Genomic DNA, 21610 nt, shown 5'->3' on the forward strand with positions numbered 1-21610 from the left:
AGTATATCAATTTCCCTTTAGGATCTTACCAAAAATAATCAGTTTAAAAAAAAAGCCCTACTGTTTCTCCTTAGTGAACTTTAACCCATTCAATGTCTTAAGCATTTTAAAGGCGGATGGTAGATAGACGACGTGGCTGAAACAAATATTCAATCTTTAGGGTAATTTGTCTTGTCTGGCTTTTATAAAGACTGTGCTGAACAAGGGACTTTAATCAGATGTTTTTATTTCTTTTGAAGTATTTTCCTCCAATTGGACTGACAGTAAACACAGCTCAGAAAGAGCAAGCCTTCTTGCTGTAAGCAGTTCACCCTTAGCCAGAATAGGACGCTGATGAGCTACAAGACATGATTCACAAGGGCAGAGAAGCAGAAAGAAGTCCGGAAGATAATGATCTTCAGAATTTAAAATCTTCTGATTACATTTATACTCCTGTAAGATTTTCTTCATTTAGTTGTCTTTTGATGATTTTTGGCGTATACCTTTCTTATTCAGGCGGTGTTTGGGATCCCACATGGTACTAGTTTGATTTTTGTAGGAAGAAGTCTGTAAATTATTGATTTAAAACATAAAAAGGGTCTTGCCCTAGCCATCTCATTAAAAGTCAGTCAAATTATTTGGGTTGATTCTATTTTCAGGAGCAAAAATTTAAATTAGGTCCTTTTTCTAAAACTTTCCGTAAAGTTTGTTGAAAAGGTGCAGCTAAAGGTGCTCTTCAGTAGAACAACTGGATTTTTACATTTTTCTTTTCTTTTTTTTTAACTTAAACGTTAGATGAAAAGCAAAAACATGGTGGACATTCTCTATTCTATTTGTATTTTTCTGTTAAAATAGTAACATGACAGGGAAAATCTCAGCCAAAAAGAATTTAACTACTGTCCATCTGCATCAAGCACCTTTTTTGACAGGCCACATTTGAACTATTCTTGAATTAAAAACACACAGAATCTGATGGCCGTTCAAAAACCTCAGGTTGCATTTAAGAAACCCCTGATGTAAATATCTGGTCACAACTTTGCATGTGAGAGGTTATTTTTATTGGTCTTTCCTCTGTGGTGTTTAGGCTAAGGTTTTGTTTTGCAATACTGAATTTTTTTTCATTCAAAACATGAGAGGAAACAGTCAGCATAAGTCTTGATGAGTGATCCTGGCCTATTCTTTTTTATGAAGTGACATTGTCCTGCTTGCACATGTTTGCAATCTGTTGAGGAGGTCCTATTTTCACTGACAAAGGAAAGCCTGTTGTAGGTCACCTCTCTGATAGCTCCATCTCTCCTTATCACCCCTTCATTCTGTCTATCTGTCCTTGCCCATCACTCGATCTCTCCCCTCACTCCCCCTGTCATTCACTCACCTCTCCAATCTTTGTCTCCACTTTAGACATCACATCCCCTTCCCAAGGTTATCACACATCAAATACTAAAACAGCCCCGGTGTTTGTGCGTGTGTGTTATTCAGCAAAGATGGACCTCTAAAAATACCCTAACTTTATATGTATATATATTTTTTGCTGTTTTGTTTCAACTTCTTAAAAAAAGCCTGCTGATTTCCTGCCTTTTTTCCTTATACAAAGAACCACACAAGCACAAAAACCACATATGAGCACACAGGGCCACAAAATTTTAAGTGTTAGCTGGCATGCATCACATCAGAGGTTTGTAGGGAAAATGCCCATGCCTTCAGCACACTGCCTTCACCAGGCCTGCGAGTTAATTAATTTCCCACATCTACTGTGTCCCACCATAAAGTGCTCTGTCTGCTCCTCCTTCTTCATATGTCCTTCTCAGAAGCTCAGTTAATTTTAGTTCCCTAGTCTTTGACTGCAGTAGATCAAAATGTCTTGGTCGATGGACTTTGCATTGTTGAACTTCTGCCTTTCTTAGTTTTGCAGCCCTTGCTCTCTTTTTGTTCATTTTTTTTGTTTCTATTTTTCCATATTTTATCTCACTTGGGAGATGAAGCTTAGTTTTTATCCCCTCAAGTCATCCAAATAGAGAAATAGGATACCGCTTTCCGCTTTCTCACAACATAACATTTACTGTTTCTCAGCTCATGTCCTGCCAAAGCAACAACTTCTGCCTGGTTTCTCATCTACAGTACATATACATTACAAGGGTTGCATTGAATGTTGTTTACTGGATTAGATTGGACCCGATCAGGCCCAGTACCTTTGAAGATGAGGTTAGTCTGTTCATCAGTCAGACTTTTTGTGGTCAGCACTTTCCCATTTCAAGAAAACATCAAAGGAGTAAAGCGATGTCCATATGTGGCTTATTTAAGTCACATTGTGCTGTTTTTAACACTCTGTATGACATATGTGTTCATTTGTTTTGTATTGCTGAAGTTTGAGACCAAGTTTAACTTTATGAAATCCATTTCTGCAAAGTTACACTGCTCAGTGCACAGATTTTGTGAAGCTTTGACCTACTAAAACCTATTTTGGAAGATTGCCTTTAAGACTTTTATAATATTAAGATAAAAACCACCCTTCAACATGTTTTTTTTTTGTCCTCCTGGCATGAGGCATTATTAATTATTTGCTTGAGGAGCAGAGGTGTCAAAGTCAAGCCTTGTGTGGGAGGCAGCAGTTGCTGAGAAGTGTTTTAAAAAAAGCCAAATGTAAAAGCCAATTGTCTTTTAAAATGAAGACAAAATTATTAGTAATATTTTAAACTGTACCTTATATTAGCAATTAACAGTCCTGGAGAATCTAGATTCTCACTTTCACTCTGAGACATCCAAAAGGGATTCAGCCTTTCCAAATTCAACATGTTCCATAACAGAGTGAGGTTAAAAGCTGAAAATAATAAAACTGAGTTTTTTAAAGACATTCGGTTGTCTTGTAAAGTCCCACTCTCTCTCTGTCTCGTAACTTTTATGAGCCTCACACCTCTTACGATGCCTTGCAAAAACCAGTTTCTTTTTAAGAAATTCTTAAATCTCACCAGTGTCACCAGACACTGAAAACTGTTTGTTGCACCTAAAAGGTCTTCTTAAAAAACATTTTTGTCCACATAAGAATACCCAAAACAACTCAAACTGTAATAGTATTTATACTTATGTGGTCTCTAACATTCCTCCATAAATACAGCGGGAAAAAAAGCTTGCGTTGTAAAGGTTGTATTTGTTGTGCATGTAATGTCTGGTTGGACATGAGGCAGCAGTACTGCTTCCTCATAAAATATAACAGTCGCATTTTAAGTCCGATTTTTTTCACCACCTCTTATGAAATAATGAAATATGTTTTTTTCGTTTCAAGGCTCCTAAATGCAGTTTTCTTATGTAAGCTGAAGACCAAAATGATAAATTGCTTTTATGAATCCACATGACTCTGTTCTCATGTGAGTGGCACCTTTTTTTGAACAGTATAATAATATTATATCCTGTGAGGCTGTATAACATTATTTGTACGATAAGAGTTTTTAGTAAAAATTAATTATAGTGCTATTTTTTTAATGACCTCGTAAAACTTCACATAAAGGTCAAACTTGCAGCATATCCTATATGTTGCAGTTAGATCACATCTTTGAAATACATGCTGTTATTATCAGCATTACTGCAAAAAGTCATGGGGGGTGTATACAGTTTAATATGACAGCAATAATGACATAGCATCATTTAGGAGAATGTAATAAGTGAATATCTAATAAGGCTGTAAAAGATGCCTAACCACAGAAACTCTGATGACATTTTCAAAAGTAGAATAAGCAGATTAAAGAGGACGTCTTCTCATGTTTCAGTAATCAAAGTGTTGACCACTTCACAGCAAAAAGTCCAGTGTTAATTTAACTCCCACAGAGTTGATTTTAACACTTTTTCAGTGTTTATATAGTCCACACTCTTCAGAGTTAAATTAACACTTTCAATATAGTTAAAATTTTAACACTTTATCAGAGTTACTTATTTAACTCCCAAAACAGGGTTCATTTAACACTGTGGGATATAATGGATAACACTGATCCAAGAACAAAATGTACCACTTTGTTAGTGTTGATTTAACACTTTCAAGTGTTATTTACTCCAAAAAAAGTTACTTTATAATTATGATTAATTATAATAATTATTAAGAAAAACAATTGACACAAGTACATCAATTTTGAACACTTTATTTTTGCAGCTGTGTTTCCAACATTTTAAATTGTGGTACGATGAACAAACATTCATTTGAAACGCCATAAGAGTTTTGAATATCAAAAGGCTTGTGAAATTTAAGTTCAGGGATTTTTACTAAATGCCTTTCTTCACTTTGAACAATCCTGAAAGCATGATGATGATCATCAAATGTTTCTGTGAATAGCTGTTTAGATAAAAGAAAGGTATTGTCAACTAAAAGTACATCACTTATCTGACAAAACACTGGCATCTCATCTTGAATTGTGCTGCAAACAACAAGTCCTGGTCTGTATTCAACACCCTCAACTCTAACCCAGCTGGTTGAAAAAACATCTCCTGATGAAATCATTTGAAGCATTTCTTTGTTGACCACATCTTCATCTTTAAGTGAAAATGGTTTGAGAGGCCCATGCTCATTTTCTTTAATACTTATTGTTTCCCAATGATAAGCTATGGTCATCTGATGCTTTTTCGCAAGTGATTTGGTTATATTTTTAAAGTTTTTAAAATATTCTTTAAACATTTTGTGTTTAGCCTCAAACCTCATAGACCACATATGTAACAATGGACCTATTTTCCTAATGGAAGATGGATAATGGATCATAAAATGATGCTTAGGTATCAAATTTCGATGTGGATATAAGAACTTAAAGAGTCTATGGTGTTCAACAATCAAATGCTTCAAATATATCGTCATACCCATAGTGAGAATAGGAGAAAAGACAATGTTCATTATTTCTAGTAACAACAGTAACAAGTACCAGTTTTTATCTCCTGTAGGAATAATGTCCCCAAACAAAAGTGGAATGTTTTTGACAAGACACAATGTCTGAACAGAATTCAAGCCTATACTATTTCCAGCACTCTCCAAAATAATTTTTGTGGGACGGTTTTTTCTTTCTAAATACCCATAATCAAAACTATAAATCCTGGAAAGTAAATCTTGTTGTGATATGAAGTTTTGAGTAAGATATTCAAAAAGTAATTTGATCTCATACTGAGCAACACCCTCAAGAAGATCGTGCATTATATCAAAGGAATAATTGTTAGAAACATGAAAATAACTCAATGAATTCAGTGAAGATTCTTTCTTCAAACCATACAAAGACTTTAGCTGTGGGTTTTCTTTAAGAGATTTATAAAGCATTTCAAAATGTGTCTTTTCTCTAAGTACTATCTTAGGATCATCCTCACTGAATACAGTTTGACAGTCACTTTTTTCTATTAAACAAAGTCTACAAAAGTAGTGACTACTAAAAGATTCATTAAAACCAAGAATTGTGTGCATCCCTAAATTATCTCCGGTGATTTGGGATATTGTGCCATATACTGGTTCATCAGAAAATGGAAGACTAAGGCCTTGGCTTTCCAGATTTTTTAGGTCTTTCATTAACGGCTCCAGAATAGAATCAAAACCATATTTGTGAAGATCTTGTGCATGAAATAGCGATATCAAATGAATATTCATTAAAGCTGAATTAAATTTAGGAGGCAGGTTTCTTAGAACAAAGTAGAGACAGCCAATCTTGTGAATTCCATGTTTTGAGCCCAAGGGATTGGCTGGTTCAAAATCATCATAAAATATTTGAATTTGTAATGCAGCTTTTTTTGTTGAAAACAAAGGATGTGTTTTATAATAGCTTCCATCAGAAAAGTCTGTGTAAGTGTTTTTCTCTGATTCATATTCTTTCTTAATTATAGCACAAATGTTTTGATTTCTGCACATGAACTGCAATGTTTCCAATATCGGCACATATACAAACGTATCCTTCACAGGTACCTGATCATATGTACCAGATTTCTGATTCCACCTACTATCATATCTTACTCCCAGTGTTATCTCCACAGGCTCAACAACACCCCATTTAAGGTTGAAATATTTGTTTCGCTTCCATTCTGTATTTAGGTTTGTGAATGGGTTTTCAAATTGTTCAAATGACTCATTTATCACAGAAATATTGGGATCACTTTTGGGTAATGCAGATATAGCCGTTTCCTTTGCTTTTAAGTGAATCTTGTTTGTTAGTTCTTCTAAATCCCCCACAATTGACGACACTAGACTGCCAGAGATTCCACTGCCTTGTAATTTAGCCACTATTGATGCACACATCTCTTTAGTTTGATCTTTAGAAATCTGTGAGGAGATGCTCTCATGAGAAGAATCAGAAGAACAGCACTGATTTAAAGGGGTTAACTGGTCATCCAAAACATCTGTTTGACATGTCACAACTGTATTACAAGATGAAGAACTTGGAATAGCTGAACTTTGTGAAATTTGCTGAACAGTGCTATGAACATTATTAAGATGCTTTCGAAAACCTGTGTATGTCAGAAACTGATGCCTGCAGCCACGCTGAGAACATAACAATTTGAATTTTGGTCCAGGACAATAACTATGTTCAAGTCTTAAATGTGAAATCAACTTCTGGCTGCTTGGATACAGTTTTTGACACATAAAACAGGTCAACATTTTTTAGCCTGACTTACTCACAAGAGAGCACAAGGGACTGGTTTAGCAGCCTTGCTCTCATGTCCCTAACTCTGGGCGATTCCTTAATTTTGCCCACGTCAATGTTATACACTGTTGTCTGCAGAAATGTGTAGAAATTCATCAATGCAGCATCATAAGAGACATTAAACACAAAATGTGCTTTGAATAGCTCATCAAATGCTCCAAGAGAACCGTTTGTCTGGCATGGGATGAGGCACTTATCCATGACGATGTAGAAGCTGTCAATCTTGCTCTTCTGACGTCCAACAGCAAGGAGGTATGGCTGCAGTCCCCGTTGACCCCGGAGATGCTCCTCTAAACTGCAGCATGACTAAAATTAAAAAAATATACACCAAACATAAGAAACAAAACATACAGCTTTACGATACATGTTACATAAAAAATAAATTGAAGTATGCCCAGACATCTTCAAAGCTGTCATTCAAACATCTGTATTTATGCATGTCTATAAAAGGAAAAAGACAAATAATTTTGCATATTTTAAATTTCAATTACCTTATGAAAGACAACAAGTCTCTCAACTGCATCACTTGCACTGATTTTTGGAGACTTCTGTCCTCCTGGTTGCGGTGGAAGGAGATGTAAGAGAAGTAACAGTGAGGCCATTTCTTGGTCATAGCCTGAGGACAAATTTATAAAAGTTTTCAGATATAATATCAGAACTTTATGAGTACTCTGAACAGTCAACTATCTTTAGATAGATCTAGGTACTTACTAGATGTGTTAGCGAGGTCATCACTTTGAAGACTTTCCGCTGACTGCACCAAACTTTTCAACTCAGGGGTAGAAGTGAAACGCTTAGCCTCCTTGATGACATTTGGTTTGAAGAACACATCCCACTTCTGCAGCAGTCTGGATGAGGTTTCTTCATTGAATAGAAGACTGAAGTCTTGATCAATCTTTGAAAACATGTAGAAATCAAACCATTATAACAAGGTAAAAATCCACATTTAAAGACTTTAACAACTCACTTGAACACTTACCAATCCTTTTGTGTCCAGGAACCTCTTGAACGCTGTCAGAATATCATTTGTTCCACTGGCATCTTTAATAAGCTTGTGACGGTGCTCAAAAGTCTCTCTCATCTTCTGAAAGATCACGGACCTGTCTGTGGTGTGGTTAAGCAGAGATATGGCCTCCTGGCAGGCATTCCCATCAAGCTGATTTTCAACAATCACAGTTCTCTGTATATTTGGGCCTCCAGATGAAATGTAATTGGTGCTACTTAGTGGCACAAGAGATCCTCTTTGAATCTTCCTTTGGACCGTTTTAAGACGCCATGAAATGTATCCAGTGCTGCTTGCTGCGTCATAAAAGTGCTCCTAAAAAAAAGAAAAAAAATTAAATGCAAAATCACAGTTTTGAGTCACAAAATAAAAGAGCATGTTTGATTGTAGAAAAAAACAAACAAAAAAAAACATTACATAGCCTTTTTTGGTGTATGGATCCTTGAGGGATGGGAAGAGTGTCACTATTCCAAAGGCATACTTCTCTCTGATTGCTTTAGTAGGGAGGTGCCTAACAGCAGATTTTAAATTGGTGATTAAACATTTTTTTCAATTATTATACATAAATTAAATAGTGTAAAAACAAACATACCCATGTTTATCAATCATGTCAGCCACCAATATGTTCACCATTTGTCTTCTTGTGGCATCAGTTAGGGTTTCTGTAGTTTCATACTCCTGCAGAATTTCTTCACCACCAGACTTGCTTTGTAGGACACCTTCAACCAGCTATAAAATTAATAATAAAAAAAAGGAAAACAAAACAGGAAATATGCAATATGCAGATTACCAAAATAGGACAAAACATGTCTGGGCATACAAAACAGAATTTAGAAGCAGAAAAAAAATATTGTTACATTCTTAGCAGACACTGAGTTATTAGGATTCTCAGTTTTTTGCTTCTTGCGTGGTATCTCATCCATTAGTATTGTTGATGTTGATGCATTTGAGTTGAAGCTCGAGTCAGACTCAGAAGCAGATGACCATTCTGAGAACTCTGAAGGAAGAGACAATAGACATCAGTGACATTCTTTGGTAAAATCTGTATAACAGTTGATTTAATTTGCTTTGTTATCTCACCATCATAGCAGAAAACCGTCAGTACCACATTGCCTTGTCTAAGGAGGTCACTGAATATTTCTTCGTCAACTTCAGTATCTGTTGCATCTTTGTATGTAACTTTGCCATCAGGTGGCAGGCAAAATCGTTCAATGACTGAAAAAACGAGGCAAGATTTAGAGCCCAATTCTGTAATTAGCTGGATTTTTTAAACTAACAGTTACTTGATATTGATCATGTGATTTGTATGAAACATATTAATGAAAATACAATTGATTACTCTTTTTACTTACCACAAATGTGGAAAATATGTGTTAAATAGACATACATTGAAAAGAATAATGCCCATGCCCCACACAGATGTTAAATAAATAACAAACCTTTCTCATGAAACTGATTGAAGTCAAACAGCCCTTCGACCTCCTCCAACTTCACATACTTTTGCAGGTCACCATACTTTACATGGATTAGCATTTTGTTTAAGCATGAGATAAACCTAGACAAAGCAAAATAAGGTATAGGTCAAGAGTTCACCTCACTGTAACGTTCCTCTGCTATTTGTGGCACGTGACTTCGGCTCATTGATGTTCCACGGAAGCTAATAGCCGTTACCTCTTACATTCACAAGGCCAAAATTATCATTTTAAACGGCAAAAAAATAAAAGTATATTTTTCACGAGTATATGGTCCGACAAAATATGTTTTGTAAGAATTACCATGATAATAATATCAGGTGTAAGTCCTACTAGCTACCACGTGGGCTACTAGCTAACACGTTGTGTGAAATTGTTGCAAAATGGATATATTCAGCTGCCTTTCAGTTATGTGGTAATTAGTAGAAAAAGTCAAATCACTCACTCTGTCAATGTAATAGTGCTGGACAAAATATTTAGTAAGTTGGACACTTACCGTGTAGAACAGGAGATGAACAAAATGGAGCCGTGTTCAGATTGAACGCAAAGGAAGACTGTGAAGCAGAGGGGAGGAGCTTATTTTCCTCCCAGCAGAGTTGATTCAACACCAACACAATTAACTCTGCGAAATAACTCCAACACTGGGCATCATTTAAATCGCTAAATGTTAAAAAAACACTTAATGAGTTAAATTTAACTCTGACACGTTTAACCCTGAAATTTTAACTCTCTAGTTTTTGCTGTGTTCCTGACCTTGGTTTTAAAGAGTAAAGTTATTTTAACCTGAAACTACCTTATGTTGGAATAAATTCATCCTTCATAGTGTCAGAAAACATATTCTGCCTCAGCTGAGAAAAGCAGTAAGTTATGAAATCCCTATCTGGGGATTTAATAGAGTAAATGAAACATCAGAGATTTATGGTTTTACTCAGTTGTTCACCTTTGTTTGACATTTGTGACAGTAGTTTCAAACCAAAAGGTTTGAGTTTAGCTTTTGCTTAAAATATAAAAATCCTTCTGAATTCGGGACTCGGATCTTTGCAGGATAGGGGACCTAAAGAGTAAATATCTGATCTGTTTTATTAATTTGTTATATATAACTGTTTTTTAAAGTATTGACAAGACGTTATAAAACCTTCCACACAGACCCACCCACATCCACACACACACAGGCAGATTGATCCTAAAGCCATTTTCAGGCAGGGCAGCAGAGTGTGTCCTCATTACTGTCTGTGACTGTGTAGTCACCAGCTCCTAGCAGCTAAATAGGATTTTGCCATCTTTTCTTTTTTTTTCTTTTTCGTTTTTTTCACCTCAACTTCTCTTGCATGTCACTTCATCTGCGTCTCAGACAGCAAATCAGTAAGGTGCAGGAAAGGCAATACCCTTTCCTCGTGCTCTTCTTTACACCATCTGAATTTTTTGATGATTTTTCTCACAGTTTTCATTACGGTATTATAAACTGTGAAAAAAATAAATGTAGGTGTATTTAATATAAATGTACAAAATGTTACATCATTTATAATCATTTGGGGAAAAAAGAGACTGTTAAATATTGAGTTATTTCAAAATAAATGTTCACATATTGAAATCTAATCATATTTTTCCATTGTTTCTATAAAAGAAACCAAGTAAAAATCAATATTCACTGTATTAGACAAAATCTTAAATGATAAAAAACAAAACAAAAAAGAAACATAAGACCTACCGTTTAATGACTAGTGTCAATAGTACTGGTTGAGCACCAGATGGTATCCCTTTCAGTCCTGTCCAGACTGCAAGAGGAAAAGTTAAACCACTACAGCTTCCACTCACAATCCATGTCAGCCTGATAGTTTCCTAAAATGGAGAAAACTTCCTTCATAATCTTTTGATGATACTTTCAGAATGGAGTTTCAGAGGTGTTCTGCTTGTGATCACTTTATTAACACGTTAGGTAATCCTGACTGTTAGACTGATAAATATGCAGTATATTGTCAGCTATATGTGCCACACTTGACAGATTAGGATCAAAGCAATCTCAGTTGAATAGAAATCCTCTCTGAATTGATAGCACCATTGCCATGCTCTGTAGTCATAAAACTGAGAATGAGATGTTTAGAAGAATACAAATTCTGTAGAGGTGTATGACTTAGGAAACAATAAATAATAATAAATCAAGTAACACTATATAACCTTTAATTACCTAAAATCCTGCCTTTTATGGAACAGTAGCACGAAAAACAATCATTGTTGAAACTCAGTATCCTAGGGTAAAACAGCACCACGCTGCCTTTGCCATGAGTTTTGAGCATTTTGCAAAGACAAATGAACAAATCTTTGAGTCTTAAGTGTGTTTGTGTTGGTCTGTCTCATTTTGCTCATATTTAAGTATGTCACAGATAATCTAAAACAAAATGATCATGTCTATTCAAAAGGTTTTTTAAAAGCAGGTGATTTGGATTTGCAGTCTAGTGTTGCTGAATTGGTGTATTCTCTTGATAGAAGACTGAACAGAGGATCGAACAGAGAAAGCAGCAAGCTTATCTGGTTTATGCGATGGACAAAAATCCTGGTTGATTGTTGAACAGTCAAATCTCAATAGCGAACTTAAATTTGTATGGCTAAGACTTTATTTGACTCTGATTTATCAATTTCACAGCTTTATAAACTAATGGTATTGTATTTGTGTCTCTCTTTCCTTGTATTGATTTCCAGCTGGAATATATACGAAACAGATTTAAATGTGTTAGTCACTGGAGACAGCTTGAGCGCAGCACAGTTATTAGGAGATGCATACACCGTTCTTAACATCAAGCAGATCTGTGCATTTTGCCTTGAATGCTTTCCCGTCATGTTGTGGGAAGCGGAGGTGAATTAAAGGAATCAGGAGTGTATGTTTGGTAAAGGAAAAGCTGAAAAGAACCCACATTTGATTTGTGTAAGTACAAAACAATTTTTTTTTATCTCCCTTTTTTTCAGAACAGCAGTGATATGTACAGTATATCGTTGCTTAAAATGAAAGGCCTGAACCTAGGTAATCAAAGTTTGGATCATGTGACTGAAAATGATGAAGGCAACAGGATTCGAGTTTTATTTACTTTAATCTATTCCAGTTTTTCATACGGTTCAGCTCATAGACAAATAAGTGTATCTAGTGTGTGCATACTCTACAATGTTATCATTTGGTCACCTCATGTTCTTTTAAGCTATCTGACTCACTAAAGCGTCTTCTGCCATTTTCCTTTTTTACATAAAACATACTGTAGCTTCAAAGCAGCTTTACTGCCTGTTTAGCTATAATGTACCATTATGCATGGCATGATGGAGCACAAAAGGAACCACATGTGGTGTGCTTCAAGTGGCCTAAGCTATATATTACACATGTAACATACTATATGCATGTGTGTGTAGGGGTGTATGTGTGGAGGCGTCTACCTTACACAGCAGGAAAAGGATTCAGGGACCTGGAGAACAGAGCGTAGGATTATACATTTCCCTTTTCCTGTGGGAAAAAGGCTCCCTCACCTCTAACACACATTTATACACACTTTGACTGGGCTGGTAGTCATACTCAATGTGCAGTAACATTGTTGATGTGCTGACTGTGTGTTATTTAATACTGTACTATGGGAACTGCTTGTCATAAAAGTGAGAAGGTGAGGAGAAGACTTTTTCTTCTTTACTGAGGTGGAGATGTCTCAAACTTGTTCCTGAAACACAAAAAGGTTGAAGTAAAATGGATTTTTGCAAATGAGAAACAACATCAGGGCTAAGGAGCTATTTGAAGAGGCTGTCAAAGGCTTTCTCAGTCTTTACCTTCCTGCTTTCATCTTTCCCTCACCTCTTATCCTTCCTTCTTCTTTTGAGTTCTCATTAGCAATGGTTGTGAGAATGAAGAACAAAGCCCAGGAACTGCCAATCGATCCCCAAGTATAGCCGTCAATTTACTGATTGAGCACAGGTCTCGGGGATGCACACAGCAATTGATGCGGCAAAGACTGATGAGAGAGATTGTTGTGTGTCTGTTTGCATTTGTGTGTTCATATATCAAGACTCTGAGCCAGATTACAGAAGATGTTTTCTCACTTTGTTCGCTGTACATTTTTAATTTGTCACTATATTAAGACATTATGGCAGCACACGTGAAGAATGCCATACTGTGAAAGAAAATGTAGCTTTGCTCTGAAGGCTCCATGCGCTCAGCATCAATATAATTTCCAAATTAATATTGGGTCTTTACTAATTTATTTGTTTCAGGATGGATTAACTAAATTACTATCTACAGGCTGAAATTTATAAATGTATGAATAAATGTCCTTAAGCATGTTGCATAGAAACCACTTGGTCTTTGTAGCCACTCATAAGTTGTTTGCCTTAAATCTGACTGGATATTTCATGTCTCTTCTTGGCAGAATTAATAGCTAATTTAAAATGCTTGGCTTTCTGACACTGACAGGTTTTAAGCATAATCTGCAATTTTCCCTCAAAAGTTTTGATGTGTTTCTGGGATCATTGTGTTTATGAAACACAATTTTAACCATTTATTATTTAATTTCAGGTTGCATTTAATAATTTTGGATGTAGTATTCGAACCTCATTTTCCCACTGCTTTGTGTGATGTATAAGTACCACTGGCTTTGAATCAGAGCCTCAGCATCATGCGACCACCACTGTGGTTAACAGTTTCTACAGTAATTTTGGGGCTAAGAGCCTCCAAAACTTTATACTTTCAGTTGTATAAATAGCTCAACTTTGGTCTCTTACACTAAGAGACCACTGGCTTTGGTCTTACACTAAGAGACCAAAGTTTTCTCCATGATGCGTTTGGTTTGTTAATGTTGAATATGCCGAGACTGGTGCTCCAGCGTTTCACTATTGATGATAGGCCTGGTGGTTGCTGGCATGTTGACTATTCTATCCGATTTCTTTCCATCTAAAGTGGGCTGGGATTGAAGTTTGGGTTTGCGGTAAAAAATCAACCAGTGTGTATAAACTCTAAAATTTCTGATAGAGCGATCAAATATCCAGTCGGCTTTATGGCAAATATTGGTTCAGGGCGAGAAAACCCTGTGGTCCAGGAAAACTTTACTACAGGACATTTATCCAAACACTGGTACAACATATTTGAGCCTTTAAGCATAGTTTTGACCCTGCATTGATTAGAGAAACTGTACAATAAATTCAAACTTATGCACCTAATTATATTTTGTAAAAATTTCTAACATATTTTGTTGTGTTATTATTCTACTCCATAGAAAGAGGGTTTTAATATGAAATCAATGTCATTTATGGCTGCAATCAGTGTATTCAAATTCAACCTTTGTCTTTTCACACTCTCTTCGCTGGTTTAACAACCCCCCCAGTGACAAACACACATTTGTTTTTGCTGGATCCTTACCCTGGCACTTTGCTTCTTCCCTTGGCACCACCCAACAAAACATGCAAAATTATATCATGCGCTGGCATCGAGTCACACTTTGCTTTGGCACTGTGTCATTGTCATTGCCTTTCAGTGTTGCGACTCATGCCAACATTCTGATGTATGACTCCTGCAGCTGTCTGAACAAACATGGGTGTGTGGGGGAGTTGTCAATATGCAAGCATGTGCAGATTTTTTCCAAGGTGTTGACTAAACGTCAAAATCGTGTCACAGCTATTCAGATGATCTGCCCTGATTTCATCTCAAATTTCTCCGAGTCCCTGAGGAACAATGTTGCTTCCACATTTGCATGAGAAAAGGTTTTCACACTAACACCTTTTCTGTTTCTCTTCCCAATTCCCCTGTTTCTCCCCCTCCATGCCCACAGCTTTGATAGCCATAGGCCAGTACAGCAGTACCATAGAGACCGTGGATGCTGGTTGGTGCAAAGACATCACAGACCAAGGAGCCACACAGATCGCTCAAAGCAGCAAGTCCCTCCGATACCTGGGCCTCATGAGATGTGACAAGGTAACAAGGCTTAACACTAAACTTGTGGCTGCAGCAGATGATTGCTTAGTGTGTGTGTGTGTGTGTGGGCGTGTGCGGGCATGGGCGTGTGCTCACATACTGTGGCAGAAAGTCATGTGAATGTAAATTTGTGTACATGTACTTGAGCAAAGTTTTTTTTTTAGAGAAGGTAATGATGATAAAAATGGAAATTCAAATATCTAGGTTTTAGACACTCTCAAAACAAGGAATATAACAAGACCACAAGAGACCAAAAATCTTGGACTGGAATTGCAGTGATGATTTGCATTTTATAGTCCAAACAAACAGTTGCCATCAGGTGCAGCCCTGCTTTCTTGAATACATTAGTAACCCCTTTATCCTCCAATAAATGCACCTAGAAGTGAATCCATGTGTGCATGTGCACAAGGTTGATTTCAGCTGTTGTCATTGTAAGTAGAAGTAGTGTTAGCATGAGCCACTTTATGCTCAAGGTATTTTCAACATCTTTCCTCTATAGTTCATGTTTATTATGTAGCTCTAAATCTATGTTGTTTATGAATATGAAAAGATTGGAATTAGGATTAGTTATTTCCTCTGTAAAGTACCGTGCAATAACGTTTTAGCTGCTAACCTCCCAGAAAATTAATAGACAAATGCATGTAGTTTAAAACTAATGCAAAACACAGAGGATTCATCTATATCTTGATCCTTGTGTAAAACCTTATTATAGTTAGCAGTACTTTCACTGTTTTGTAAAGCTGCTAACATATACAAAATATATTAATACAAACTAAAGGTATCCACTAAGAGTGAGGCTGCAGGGCACACTTGGCCATCCTGCAGCATGGATGTGTGATTATGTTTCTTCCTCATCATTCTCCTCATCATCATTACTATTGGTAGTATTTTCTGAATCATCTATAAGTTTTACTCGATGACATATTGACTGCCACTAACTCACTAAGAATGTAATCTGCATTACATTATTTCCCTCCATCTTGAAAATGAGATCCCGTATCTCATGAGATCTCCTATATTAATAAAGCAGACGATAAAAAATTCATAAGCATTATGGATAACATCTTGATTTGCACGTTTTGCATCTACATTGTTTCCATCTACATTGTTTTGAGAATGTGAGAGAAATAATGAGAAAAACGCACCACTGCACAGAAAATTTGTGCAACAGCTAAGAAAATGCTCGAAAGGATTCCAAAATTAGCTGTATACTATGTTACCAGTTGTGGCAATTTATGAAATGAACAGGTATGTCATTGGCTAAATAAAATTTGCAGCAATTAACATTTAATACACTCAAAAGTCAGATGACATGCATGTGCTAAAGCACAGCAGAATGTGTTTTTTTGAATTTCAACACAAAATGTCTCTTAATCGGCCTCTTCTGTTTTTACTGTTTATATCACTGTTAAGTATGATAAGCCATCAAGCAAATGTAAATTAAAATAAGTCTCATTTTCAATTATCACAAATTCTTGATGGCAATTGTTGCAGCAAGGACTCCAAAGTATATGAGGTCATAGTTGTTAGTGCAATCATTCAATATGTGCATTAGTGAAATCACAAAGGATTTCTTGGATGCAATGCAGTGCAGCGCATGGCAGCCTCACTTCTGTCAGACTGCCCCAGGGCAGCTGCGTCTACAATGTAGCAGCTTACCACCATCCGTGTGTGAATGTGTGTGTGACTGGGTGAATGACTGATTGTAGTGTGAAGCGCTTTGGGGTCAGGACTAGATAAATGCTAAACAAGTACATCCCTTTTACCATAACCATGCATTCAGCTACATGCCAAGAATACGTTCAACCAGATGGATGGACTCTTAATTACCCTTGATACCAAAACCTGATCTATATTTTTGGCAGCTAAATTTCAGGGACAGGACAATGGGCTTTGAGATGTTGGAAAAGGACTAGGTGTGATATCATGAGTGGGATAAGAGCAGAGAAGAAGGGAGAGAGAGCAGCTGGATTGACTTTTACACTTTATTCTGCACATATATGTTTCTGTACCTAAGCCCAAAACCTCAGGGTCTATAAGAAATGTCTCTGGGGATGCTTTAAATAGATTTTTTTTTCTTTTTAGATTTAGAAACATTTTTACATTTGGCTTTGGATTTCACAATCATAAGATCCCCCTGGTATGAGAAGCTAGATGGTGATAAAAAGGGGCACAAGGAATTTTGAGTTATGTTCAAGGCTGTTCAGCAGGTTGGAAACTCATCATTTTTATTTCTTCATTATAAAATCGGTGGATATCTGCAAGTCGTGGCCTCCAAGTTGACCCTATGGATTTCTTAGATAAAAATGAATGCTCTCAGATGGTTAAGTGCGTCGAGTGCATCGGTGTATCATATTTATCTATTTAGACTGTAATAAAATTATATTATATGAGGATTTGACAGTGACCCCCATTTGTGAGGTCTCTGGGATGAAGCAGTGTACTCAGTTCACATTACAGCAGACATAAATGTGTATCTATCATATTTATCTGTAAGTAGTAAAGTGAAACAACATTACACAGCAGGTGATCACTCAGGCTCCACTTTCATTTAGTTCACCCCTACCTCACTGACTCATTGACCTAGCAATCGATAGATACAGTTGAGCTAATAAAAAACAGGAATGACCCTCATCTTAAATGAAAAAGATAGTTTAATTTATCATCCCACCTTCCTTTTTAGATGCTATGCCACTTAATTAAGCATAACAACAATGAATATTAACTGCAGTGGCCAAATAGAAAAAGATATTCAATCACCTGTTAGGGAGGATAGCTTTTCAAATGCTTTTATTTTCCAATAAAAATATATCAAATATAATGTAAAGCGTGTTTTCTTACTTAGCAATGTAGTATTGAACATTTTGTTATGCATACAAGTAAAAATCTCAAGAACCAGGTGTATAATTTATGGTTGTGTCAATACTTCCTGGCAGAGGTGGTTAGAGTAGCCAAAACATGGACTCAAGTAAGAATAGCACTACTCCAACATACTTTTGTTTTTGTAAAAGTATTAAGTAGCAAGAAAAAAGTATTTTGGAAAAAAAAACTTGCTCAAATATTACATACTTTTACTCCAGTACTATTTACTCATGTACATACATATGAATACTGCAACATACTTCAAGTGACAATATCTACTGTTTACTGTATATTCACTTGAGCTCCAAATGCCACAACAGGCTTTACAGATAGAAGATGACATTCAGGGAAGCTAATGGGTAGAATAGCCAAATATTGTACTCAAAGAAGTGTAGCTATACTTCTTAATGATACTACTCAAGTAAAAGTAAAAAATACAGTGCAGCAAAGCTACTCCTAAGTTTTTTTTTGTTTGTTTGTTGTTTTTTTAAGTTAAGTGAATGTAACTATTTACTACCCACATGTTGCTTGCAGGATATAACAATGCACGGTATAATATTTTTGAGAGTTAAAGTTTTACAGACCACAAATTGTTTTAAAGAAACGTTAATCAATGTGAAATAATTCAGTACAGTTTTATCGAGTCGTTGCAATGTGCTTTTAATGCTTGTGTCAACATTCTCCTTTTGTGTTTGCAAAAATGGAAAAAAGAGGTTGGACAAATGTCAAGCTGTTTTAAACAATGTGTCTTAACTCAAGCTTAACTCAAAAGTTATTTATCAGTTGAACAAGACAATCAAAAGTTTTCCAAAGTTTTTAGAAAGCTGAGCAAAAGTTTGGCCTCAACAAAAAAAACGTATACCTTACTTTTCCAGTAAGGTATAAATGCACGTTTTTGATTTCTTTATGTGACATTTTTAAATAAATTAGTATAATATTAACCTGATTGACCCAATTTATGAATTTCAAATTTTAATAATCTTTAAAAAAAAGTTACATAACAACTGATTTATGTATTTATTTATTTATTTTTGCAACATCTAAAACTCACTATTTTACAGTTTTACTAGTCTTCCGATTTACATTCAGGTGTGATTTATATGTTTTTGTTCTTCTTCTTGACTGATTCTTTGATTGCTGTTAATTGCCGTTAATTGTTAATTCATACTTACGGACATGAGCCAAGGAGTCAACATTACCGTCTGCAGCCCAGACGAAAGCTAATTTTATCCTTTCATTTCTAAAAAAAAAAAAGCGACTTATACTGAAGATGCATTGTACAGTAGATATGTTTTTTTTTCTCTTTGTGGCACAGAAAATATGGTAGTCTGATTTAATGTCAAGGTGGTGAGAAAAAAACCTCCAAACTATTATATGCTGTTTGATACCGGGTATTTCAACATCTGTTTTCAGTTGTATTTTATATATATATATATATATGTATATATATACTGTATATATACTATATATACTGTATATACACACAGTACAGACCAAAAGTTTGGACACATCTTTCTAATTCAATGGGTTTTCTTTATTTTCATGACTATTTATAAGGCAAGAAATCCCACTTATTAACCTGACAGGGCTCACCTATGAAGTGAAAACCATTTCAGGTGACTACCTCTTGAAGCTCATCAAGAAAATGTAGAGTGTGTGCAAAGCAGTAATCACAGCAAAAGGTTGCTACTTTGAAGAAACTAGAATATAAGGGGTATTTTCAGTTGTTTTACACTTTTTTGTTTAGTGCATATTTCCACATGTGTTATTCATAGTTTTGATGCCTTCAGTGTGAATCTACAATGTCAATAGTCATGAAAATAAAGGAAACTCATTGAATTAAAAGGTGTGTCCAAACTTTTGGTCTGTACTGTATATATTTATATACGTATATATATATATATACATTCTTCACTGGCCATCCATCTTGAAGGAGGATATCCTCAATCCTCTTACATTTTCTACATTTGTTCACTTGGTTGTTGATTGGTAAGAATCTAAACTTAATCTAGTAACCTTTCCCAGAAGAGGATCAACCCTCCTAGCTATTCAGTAAAAAAAAGACATTCCATGCAGCGATGTACTAATGTCAAAATTAGATCATGCCGGGACATATTTGTCTTGATTGTTTAATATGGTTCAGCTGATCTGATTTAAGAATTGCTTGGGAAATCTGCTGTTTTTCCTTAGTAACAGAAAATAAGGGGGAAAGAGGCAGGTGAACACTGAACACCATGTACCCTTTAGCTGAAAGGTTTTCCAACAACTGTAATTGCTACATTTTCCAAGACGGTTCCGAGTAAAAACATGTTCCTGATGAAGATATTTTCGCCTTTCAAGGCATTTCCTGCCTTTCGACTTGATGGATATAAGTTTGTCCAACACTTGCATCCTTGCCCTTGACTGACTCTTATGGATATCTTTTTGCCTTGCTTTGGGATGTACGCACTTAAGGATCAATCTCAATATTTATACATCTGCTAACTACCATCTAGCCCACCTAAATGTCAGTGCTGGTGTTTTTCAGATCAAATAATTTATCTCCGCATACCTGTTGTAAATGTTTGCATTGCAAAAATAAACTGTTATGTACTCTTCAATGTGCACAAGATGTCCAGGCGATGCTGTTGACAGTGTTGCGGACATATTGCAAACCAAGTTCATTATTCCCTTACATGGACTTTACTTAGTTTCTTCTACATTGTGTGTCTCTTGAGGAATGTGGCACAAATCTCAAAAAAAAAAAAAAAAGCAGCTAAAAAGCCTCTTTGAAAAACTGGCTCCTCATAACCTGAAAATCATGTTTGTCACAAACTTTCCTACAGCTATTTATGTAAATTTTCTAATCTACATTTGGCTTTTTTAAAAAATAAATATTTTCTCAGTCTCTCCATCTCTCCCTAAGTCCTTCTACAAAGCTGCCAAACAATCCGACGGTGTTGCGTTTCAGTGTGTCAGTCTCAAACAAACAGTCTTGTGATAACCTTGACACATTGGCGCAGACAAACCAGTCAGCTCCGTGTCTCTGCAGTGTGTAAATTTATTTGAAATTGTCAAAACGTTGTGAATTTTAATCTGGTGGCCTCCTCGGAATGTCAGCAGACTCAGAAAGTGCAGAACTCATTTAGGAACTGTTAACAGGATCCATCTGGCTCCCCTCATGTGCAGCAGTGTGAACGATCCGTTTCCTTCGTCACAGTTTGTATAAACGTGCTTCTGAACTGTATACAGTTGAAAGCCGCGCCAGCATGAATGTAATGTCCACTGCTGGCGGAGGCGATATGCAGCGGTCAGGGCAATATTCACGCACGTAAGGACATACATGAGAAAAATCCGTGCGTCTTTTTGAATGCATTCCTATTTCAGTTATATTTTCAAAAGATGAATCATACACAGTGTTCGTAGTAAAGAATTTGTTCATTTGTTGAGTTTTTTTTTTTTTTTTTTTTTTGCTCCTCGTCCTTCCCTCCTTGTCTTTCTAAAGGAGCTCCTTTGTGTGCCGCTGTGTTTATACATGCTGAAAAGCAATGTGTCTGTGTGTAACTCTGGGAGGAATTCATGTTATTTGCTGTTAACGCAGCTCATAATGGAGTATTGAAATCAGAACCCTTAGGCCGGGGCAAATGGCACACTCCGCCTGCCTCAAACGATTACATCCCTCAGCCCTCTGGGTCCAAACGACCCCATTCTGATGAGGGGAAAGAATGTGATT

At 36.1% G+C, this 21610-nt stretch overlaps 1 protein-coding gene across 1 annotated transcript in view; it reads left to right on the top strand.

Moving 5' to 3' along the window:
• fbxl17 (F-box and leucine-rich repeat protein 17) overlaps nt 1–21610 on the top strand; it is a 255864-nt gene that overhangs the window by 213835 nt on the left and 20419 nt on the right. The window contains exon 10 of the mRNA XM_032578944.1: nt 14894–15036. Coding sequence (XP_032434835.1) covers nt 14894–15036 — 143 coding nt within the window. The remainder of the gene's footprint in view (nt 1–14893; nt 15037–21610) is intronic.

This window comes from Xiphophorus hellerii, chromosome 12 (assembly GCF_003331165.1).
Source record: "Xiphophorus hellerii strain 12219 chromosome 12, Xiphophorus_hellerii-4.1, whole genome shotgun sequence".
Lineage (NCBI taxonomy): Eukaryota > Metazoa > Chordata > Actinopteri > Cyprinodontiformes > Poeciliidae > Xiphophorus > Xiphophorus hellerii.